We start from the raw sequence: 10,000 nt of genomic DNA, 5'->3' as shown, positions 1-10,000 counted from the left end.
CTGTCTAATCTGACATGGGGGAATTCAGTTCAAAACCATGCAATGAAAGGGTCCCACGGGTTTGTAATGGTGAGGTTAGTTTTTTCCTGGACCCTTTATGATGGTGGAGAGGAGCTTGTTAAATACCCGTGTAGACTACTGTTCTGGGATTATCCAGTCAGCAAATCCAGAAGGATCAGCCACGTCCGGCTTATCAATATTTTTTCAACTCAACATATGTACGTACAAGAGGGTCTATTTGCCTGTGTGTGTGTGTGTGTGTGTGTGTGTGTGTGTGTGTGTGTGTGTGTGTGTGTGTGTGTGTGTGTGTGTGTGTGTGTGTGTGTGTCTGTGTGTGTGTGTGTGTGTGTGTGTGTGTGTGTGTGTGTGTGTGGCAGTGCGGTGCAGTGCTCTCTAATTTGTACACTCTCTGCCCACTCGCCAGTTCAAGCAGTCTCTAGCATAGCTTCTGAGTCAATATCCTCGACGTCTGAACTGGAGCCTAGAGCGTGTCTTCCTCTCTCCCACTCCCACTCCCCCCCCCCCACCCCCATCCCCTCCACTTACCGGCGTTATCAGCATTCAGTGCGTCCCCGTAGACAAGGCCCCAGCCGCGCCTAGGTGGAATCATCTAATATGGCGGAGAATTGCGCTCTCTCTCTCTCTCTCTCTCTCTCTCTCTCCCTCTCTCTCTCTCCCTCCCTCTCTCTCGCTCCCTCTCTCTCTCTCCCTTTGTCTCTCTCTCTCTCTCTCTCTCTCTCTTTATATATCCTCTTCTCCTCCTCCTCTCTGTTTATGCATGCTGCCGCTATATGAGATAACTACCTCCCCTCAGGATATGGGCTTCACTAAACCAAGACAGCATAGACAGCATAGACAGCATCAATACACACACAAACACACACACACACACACACACACACACACACACACACACATACACAAATGCACACAACACCATCACATCAAGACTTAAATAATTGACTCTCATCTGCTTGCAGTGTGCGTGTGTGTGTGTGTGTGTGTGTCAGGCATGAGAATCACTCACCTTTCAGCGAAATTCGCCGTTTTGAAAACAAAATAGGTGACCTACGTGAATCGTGTAGATTCGATGAGTTTTGTTTTTGTGTGTGTGTGGGGGGGGCATATTCAGTGGCGGCAGGCGTCAGTGTTGCCAGATTGTAAATAAGGCTCCAAATGATCGTATTTGGAGGATAATATCTGTCAACACTGGGAAAGTTTGACCAATGACAATTCTGCCTACAGTCAGAGCTCGCGCAAGAAGGTGGAACGTAAGTCTTAGATACAGTTTCCAAACGTGTAAAGACGTAACTAATTGGCAAAATCCCGGACAATTTTGGAATCCCTGCTGGACGCATTTTTTGTGTGTGACCGTAATGTAAGCATATACAACGTTAAAACACGTGTTCGGTAACTTAACGAGATAATTCATTTCAAGGGGTATAACATTCAGATACATTTGTATAAAAAAGTTAGCAAGCATATGATGTGATTAGCCTGGTTACGAGACGGCTACGGTGTGAATAACTGGAGTAGCCTACTGAATAACTGAGTAAGCTCATTTAGCTACATTAACTCAAACGCCACGGAGACTCCCTGTTCTAACTTTGAATCGCTCTGTTGGGGCAAAGTGACCATTGTAAAGGTGTTTGACTACAGACTGTTAACGTAGCAAATAATTCCTACTATTGCAGCCAGTCAACCTACAAGCCTTGCAGGTATAAAACAAATCATGACGTCAGATGACGATTTTCAGTCTCGTTACCATAAACAAGACCCTGAGCACTGACATGATAAGCACTTTGGTGAAAGGTGAGTGTAGCTGCAAAGGCCAAGTCGCCAAGCTATGAGGCAAAGCAGTCAAGAGCAAGTGCCACTGGAAGTAGAAGTAGTAGATTGATACTTTAATAGGAGCTTAACATATATTTAAATATATATATATATATATATATATATATATATATATATCCAGTTATTCAACATAATAAATCAGCGGCGAAAAAAACAATAGAATTATATTTTCTTGACAAGAATTCCATAAATGAAAAGAGATCCTTACATTTTGCATCATTTAGTACTTCTAAAGAATATATGATTGTATTGTTTTTTTCGCCGCTGATTTATTATGTTGAATAACTGGAGGATGCGAGTGCATGGAAATATTAACGCGAAGGGCCTTGCCAATAAAATGTATTGAAATCTGAATTACATAACATTGTATTGGCTGTCAATCATGGATGGAAGAGTAGACAAGTTAAGTTACGGCATCTCTCGTGGGGGCTATGCATTAAGCCTTTTGTGGTGCCCTTACCACATTGTGCCTCATATACTGTAAATGATAGACCCAGTGACAGGCTGGCATGAAATGGCTTGCATAATAAAAGTAAGGAGGCCAAAATAATTTTTTACTCATGGCTGAAGCTAAGTTTCTCCAGATCTCCCCAGGTTGGAAAAAAAAGCATCTCAAACTGCATCAGATTGACGCTTTAAAATATGGAATATTAAAATTTTACTTACGGGGGGGCACACCCCGGACCCCCCTAGAGGGGTAATATCCTCCTCACCTTTTTCACCCCTGACCCGTTTTCATGCCTGGTGTGTGTGTGTGTGCGTATGTGTGTGTGTGTGTGTGTGTGTGTGTGTGTGTGTGCGTGTGTGCTTGTGTGCGTGTGTGTGTCTGCGCCGGTAAGTGCTTTATCAGCACACACAGACACCCCATAACATGGCCGTATTGATCTGGGAATCTCGCATGTATAGCGTATTGACCGCCTCTACCTTTGGGTTCATTTGTGCTGAATCTGACACATAATCTGTGGGCACTGAGGAAGTGTTTCCTTACGGGTTCACAGTATACCCAACTCATCATTGTAATGTCCAGATATTACATTATGATGAATAACACATAGCTATGCTCGGTTGCTTCACCCTCAATCAAAACCACTGAAACGTTTATGATGTATTCTAAATATATACTGCACCGCATTAAGATTCATCAAGATATAGTATGCATTACAAACAGTGGAAAACATATTTAATCTGTGGTATTCAGTATTTAGAGTAAATTGTAATAAATTATTATATTTAAATAAACACAGTTTAAAAGAAAAGGGTATACACAAAAGGGTTTTTCATTGTGATAGCCTAGCATTGTAAGTCGTAAGTGCTGTGCTACTTGTACGTTAGGGTTTATACTTTTCAATGTAACGGTAAATCAAAGTTCATTAACCCGTATTAACCTCGTCGTTCGATTTAATGATGATTGTATACAATTCAATTCAACTAGTCTAGTTAAGATCAATAAAAAGCCGTTAAATCTAAATCAATTCAATGTGTAGTGCAGTTCAGATTCCATTCCAAATTCCTTCCTGTTCTGTTTGTAAGATTCTGTGTTCTTCTATCCCTTCTATCCCTCTTGTCTGTGTGTGTGTGTGTGTGTGTGTGTGTGTGTGTGTGTGTGTGTGTGTGTGTCAGGATGGCCGACTGCACAGCGGGGACCACATCCTGAAGATCGGGGACACGGACCTGTACGGGATGGGAAGCGAGCAGGTGGCCCAGGTGCTGCGGCAGTGCGGGAACCGCGTCAAGCTGGTCATCACCCGGGGCAACATGGAAGACGCCTCCACCACAGCGCCCCCTCCAGGCTTGGCGACTGTCGCCGAGCAACAGGTCAGGAGCTCGAATATTACTGACAGAATATTAACAAGCACGCTAAAGTGGATGAAGGCACCGGAGACGAAGTCATGTTTCTGTAGGTTTATTTCAGTGTGGAGACCCCCTCTCAGCTGCTGCTCAGAGAAAGGCCTACCTGATAGCATTGTGTGTTGGCATTTATCCATTTCAGTCAAGTAGAACACAAAAGAAGAGGGGAGGGCCACACCCTTTAGGTGACAGGATGGGGGGAGACAGTGAGGGCTTCACCTATGGGGGAGGGGGGGTGATACCAAGTTATAAAGGTTTTAGAGGGAAGAGGGGGGGGGGGGGGGGTCACGTGTCATTTGCTCCGGGAGAAACAGACAGAGTACACATCCAAAGTGAGTTGCAGATACAGAACAAGCAGTCAATGTCTTACTACAACAGATAGCAATATTTCCAGTTCCATCAGTCTCCTATATGAGCATATAATATGCTCACACAATACAGGGTACCCGCGAGGTCTTAAAAACTTGAAAAAGTCTTAAATTTAGTATTGATAATTTAAGGCCTTGAAAAGGTATTATATTTCGTCAACAGGTCTTAAATTTCGTCAACAGGTCTTAAATTTCGTTCATCAAGTCCACATTTGTTTATTGTTCGTTGTGACAACGAATCTTAGTACACCCAAACGTCGCATCCAAAATACCAGGCAACCTGTATATGACTCTGAACTGGCTGAGATGCTGACACGATATAAAGGATAAAACTAGCTAACGTTAACTATTCACTAGCTGCGCTAGCTAGCTAGACAGTTATCTAGGACACTGCCCTGTCAGGGACAGGGTAATGCTAGTTAATAAGCGTCTGCTATCACAGGCAACAGTGGAGCGGGGCTTTTGGGTGATTTAAAGAAATTGAAACGTCTAACATTTAAGAACACAATGTTGTACAGGGATGCAACAACAGTTTCAGCGACTCCCGTTTTTTTCACGGCAGTTTGAGTGACTTGATTATAATTTCATCAACACTAATTCTGGATTGACTCCACCAAACATCAAATCAGCAGCGATTATTTCCCAAACCCTCTAAAGCTGTTGCAATTGAGATTTTAACTTACTTTCTGTTTGAAGATAAGGTAGCATAGTGTTGAAGAATGGGTTAGTTGAAATTGGACAACTTTAAATTCATATATGAGATTGAACAACATAAACCCCTATACAGATAAAATAAATTAACAAGGATAGCAAAACCGATTGAAAACGGCAGAAAGGCGTGCATGACCGGACGTCAGATCAGTGACACAGGCAGTTTTTTCCCCATTATATGTGAAGGCTGAGATATTCATAACACTTTATTCAGTCTTACTGGTGGTCCTTTTGTAATACCAACAGCTGCACTTCGTTGTTGCTATGTACTGTTCTCACTACGTGTTTAGCATTACATCGCATAACTATGTTTCTTGATAACAGCTGTTGCCATTTCCACGAGAGGAACATTTGAATGATGTCAAAGTAAAAGTCCAATACTAAACGGTGTTTGTTTCCATAACAACAATACAAGTAATATACATTTAACAGCCTATTTTGCTACATTTTTGCTACATCTTTTATTTGGCATGTTGGTGAGGTTATTATTTTAGAGGACCATTTCTCAATGGTTTTGTTATTTAATGAATGTTTGTTTATTAATAACTTATTTTTAACAAATAACTCTTATAATTACAAAGAGGAAAATTCGCAACTCTATCACAACTTCCACTTGCTTCCGCAATTTAATTGCAACAAACACCTCAAAAACACAGCAACTTTAATGGAAAAGCTCCCGCTATAATAAGTTGGCTGAACTCATCATACTGGATGAACAGATTGCTGCCAAAAGCGCAGAGCTCCAAAGGCTGTAGGATCTGTTGTATTACAACCGCACACAGGTTCACCCACAGACGTATCCAGACACGCATGCACACACACACATGTACACAAACACACACTCACACGTCCACCCCTCATAGTTATTGTTTTAAATGGTTGTCTTATGATTACATTTTTTTTTTTTTTTCATAAAATTATGCATATCAGGAAAGGTGCGATGTTGGTCTTAAATTTCATCTAAAGTGGTCTTGAAAAGGTCTTAAAAAGTCTTAAATTTGAGATGAAAAATCCTGGGGGTACCCTGCAATAACAACCAGGCAGCAGCCAATCAGAGCAGGAAACATCAAAATATGTTACAGATAGAAATGATACAAATTAACAGTTGAATAGCTATTTTGCAGTTCCATCTTTACATATTCAATTCAATATTAGCTTATTTATTGCATCCAATATTATATATACCACCCAACCTTACCTACCTTGGTGTGTTTTAATATTACATATTCAATTCAATATTAGCTTATTTATTGCATCCAATATTATATATTACATTCAACCTTACATATTACCCAACCTTACCTACCTTGGTGTGTTTTAATATAACATATTCAATTCAATATTAGCTTATTTATTGCATCCAATATTATATATTACATTCAACCTTACATATAACCCAACCTTACCTACCTTGGTGTGTTTTAAAGGAAAATATGTAGTATGTTCCTTGGTACTGTGTAGTGCTGGCCACCTTAATCTTTTAGGCTGGCCTTAACCCAGGGCAGATAGTTTATAATATAGCTGCTGGTGTTGGCTCTTCAATACAATACAACCTCAGTGCTATTCACGGACAGTGAGGGGTCAGATTTCAGGTCAAGTATTTGTTGGTTTGATATGTACACGCACAAGCATGCACACACTGATGCAAGCACACACACATGTACGCACGCACGCACACACACACTACACAGACGCACACACACACCTCACACAAGCGCACGCACACGCACTCACACACACACACACACACACACCACCCTCTGATCACACACACACACCAGCCTCTGATCTGGCACTGGATCGGTTCCAGAGTCAGCTCTTAGCCTGGAAGGGTCGAAAGGTCAGGTCAGTTTGCTGAGTCACACACACACACACACACACACACAAACACACACACACACACACACACACACACTAACACATGCAGAGGTCGGGTAGGTCAAGGTTGTGGTTAATCCCCGCCTATCAGATCTGTTCAGCCTGTGTTCAATACCGTGCTGTGTTTAGGGACCTTGGTGCAATTCAAGTGTATTTCTTTGCATAAATATTGTAACTCTTTAGGCAAGGCAAGGCAAGGCAAGGCAAGGCAAATTTATTTATAGAGCACATTTCGTACATTATGCAATTCAATGTGCTTTACATAAACAAACAGTAATAACATTTAAATTGAAACACAGTAAAAGAAACTTAAATAAAAATAAAAAATAAAATAAAAATAATTATGAAAATAAATAAAACATTAAAATCAATAAATTGCAGGTAAGAGACATTATGATTAGCAGCACTAAGAAGCAGCATACCGTAATAAATAGAGAATTTCACATATAGGCTAAGAGAATAAGAAAAGAGAATAGGTTTGTTTTTAGTCTTGTCTTGAAACTGTCTATGGTGGGGGCAGTTTTGATGTGGTCTGTGTGTCTTTAGATGAAACACTAAGCAGCTGTTAGTCTATAAAGCACCATCCAACTACAGGGTGACTGCATGTTGTACACTAGTTGTTGTTCATAGTTGGACACTATGTAGGATACTGTATGCTTTGGTTTGATCCAAAGCACTATGCTTACATTTCTTGTGTTTGTTTGGTAAATGGCTGAGACTATCCTCTTATGTGGGCATGTAGGCATACAGTCTGAGCCTAATGTTGGAACATCACAGTCGTCTGAGGAGAGTGATGGTCTGGGCACCAGCATCACCCGCACAGTCACAACATGCCTCAGCTGCCCTGCAGAAGACATCACAGGACCTCTCTCTATCTCTCTATCTCTCTCTCTCTTCCTTTTCCTTCCCTCTCCCTCTCTTTCTCTTTTTATCTCTTTCTCTATCTCTCTCTCTCTTCCTTTTCCTTCCCTCTCTTTCTCTTTTTATCTCTCTCTCTGTCTGTCTCTCTCTCTATCTCTCCTCTCCCACAGTGTCCCTTTTCTCTTATCACATCTCTTTTTCCCTTCCTCTCTCTCCTTGTCTCTCTCTTCCCATCATTTCCCTTCCTCTGTCTCCCTGTCTACATCTCCTATACATAGTCGTCTCCATTTCAAAAGGGATTCTTTAATTAACGTTTACACTTAGTCATTTAGCAGACGCTTTTATCCAAAGCGACGTACAAAGGAGAACCTACAGAGATAATTTGGTCGAATGTCACATTTACTTTTTCTTTCGTCATGGTGACTCTGGCAAATTCATAGCAAATGTTGGAACATCACAGTCGTCTGTCTGTCTCCATTTCAAGAGGGGTTCCTTCGTCATGGTAACTGAACTCAGCAGAGTTGTGGCATCAAGCAGGCTTGTCTTAGCCAGCTCCATGGGGTTGGTATCTTGCTTCAAATAGCTACAACCACCAGAACCCCTGCCAAGTACTCAATCACTGGTGCCCAAGGAATCATATTCTCACAGGAATGTCACCACTAGGGTTTTCTCACGACTGAATCATTTATATCTGGAATAAACACTTGGAGTTTAGGGGGGTGGGGTTATACTGGAAATGCTATTTTTGGCTAGTTCGTGTCTGCTAGCAACTCCGAAACTGTGGAGTTGAAGGTAGTAAATGTATGCTAGGATCAGACGTCACACAGTTGCGATGAGTGTTATGGTTAGGACTGTATAGTAGGATACGTTTCTGTTCAATGCGATGAGTGTAACAGTAATGACTGTATACTAGTGTCTGTTCAAGGTTCTGCTCATCGTTGCTTCCCTTTGAAGAAACTTCTCTCACTTCCACTCTGTCGTCTTTTCCTTTCTCAGGGCTATGAGGAAGAGGAGGCGGAGAAAGACGCGTTTGACGTGAGCTTGACGAAGAACGCCCAAGGCCTTGGTATCACCATCGCCGGCTACGTGGGGGACAAGAACTCAGGTTGGCGCGCTTCGGTCTGCCTCTCCCCATCCCACACACACACACACACACACACACACACACACACACACACACACACACACACACACACACCCACACACAGTGTAGCGAATGAACCCGACAGAGTTAATTATTTACCATGCCTGTGTGCTTAACCCATGGATAAACACTTTGATATGTAAATGTGCTTCCTTACAAGGCCCTCTGTTATACTGAGATAGCAACAATATGGGGCATGTCTCCTGTAATGTCTCCTTTTTTTAAGAATAGGTAGACACACATTTAGAGGCATATATAGTTTAAGGAGGGAGGGAGAGAGAGAGGTGGAGAGAGCGATCGAGGGGTAGGGGGAGAGAGAGAAACGGAGGGAGGTAGAGGGACAGAGGTAGAGAGAGAGAGAGAGGTGGAGAGAGATGGAGAGAGAGGGGTAGAGGTAGAGAGACAGAGGTAGAGAGAGAGAGAGACAGAGGTAGAGGGAGGGAGAGAGAGAGGTAAAGAGAGACAGAGGTAGAGAGAGAGAGGTAGAGAGAAACGGAGGGAGGTAGAGGGAAAGAGGTAGAGAGAGAGGGGTAGAGGTTGAGAGAGAGGTAGAGAAAAAGAGGTAGAGAGAGAGCGAGGTAGAGAGAGAGGGAGAGGTGGAGAGAGAGGCGTAGAGGTAGAGGGAGGGAGAGAGAGAGGTAAAGAGAGACAGAGGTAGAGAAAGAGAGAGATAGAGAGAGAGGGAGGTAGAGGGACAGAGGTAGAAAGAGAAACAGAGGTAGAGAGAGAGGGAGAGAGAGGTAGAGATAGTGGGAGTGTAAGGCAGCTGAACTTGAGCACAAACTTGGGCTGGAGTATCCTGTGTGTGAAGGCCCCTATGCCCTGGGGATTGTGGGTATATGGTGCAGATCCCCTCTGCTCTCTCTTTTGGCTGGTTTCATTCTCTCCTTTATCTCCCATTGCGCTGTCCGGCTAACCTCTGATTCGTGTAATATCCTGTTGCAGAGCCTTCTGGTATTTTTGTCAAGAGCATAACGAAAGACAGCGCGGTGGAGCAAGATGGTAGAATCCACGTAGGAGACCAGATCATCGCGGTGAGTAGTCTTGAATGTTCTTCTTTTCTCTATAACTATTGAGACGTTTGCGCCATTGACTGCATTATCTGCAATATGTGTGTGTGTGTGTGTGTGTGTGATATGCACATGTACGCTGTAATCGTATTCATTTTAGTAACCTTGGCGACTATACAGTAAATAGGATCCTATAGCCTAATGCCAGGAAATGTATGAGTGATTGTGAGGTTCAGCATACTGTTGCATACTGTATATTGCTATGTTGTATGGGCGTATACAATAGGCCTGTCTAATGAGTTAGCATGTACTCTGCACTAGTGTTAAGT

The 10,000-nt window shown here is 42.5% G+C and overlaps 1 protein-coding gene across 1 annotated transcript in view; it reads left to right on the top strand.

The window, feature by feature from the left end:
* The window catches only part of LOC308382209 (multiple PDZ domain protein-like), a 92,082-nt gene that overhangs the window by 20,954 nt on the left and 61,128 nt on the right, over nucleotides 1–10,000 (top strand). Inside the window, 3 exon segments of the mRNA XM_080859901.1 lie at nucleotides 3,472–3,666; nucleotides 8,514–8,622; nucleotides 9,607–9,695. Of these exon segments, the coding sequence (XP_080716027.1) occupies nucleotides 3,472–3,666; nucleotides 8,514–8,622; nucleotides 9,607–9,695 (393 nt within the window).

The sequence above is a fragment of the Sprattus sprattus genome (assembly GCF_963457725.1).
Source record: "Sprattus sprattus genome assembly, chromosome: 21".
Taxonomy (NCBI): Eukaryota; Metazoa; Chordata; class Actinopteri; order Clupeiformes; family Clupeidae; genus Sprattus; species Sprattus sprattus.
Note: the sequence above shows the minus strand (reverse complement) of the source record. Positions and strands in the feature narration are given on the sequence as shown.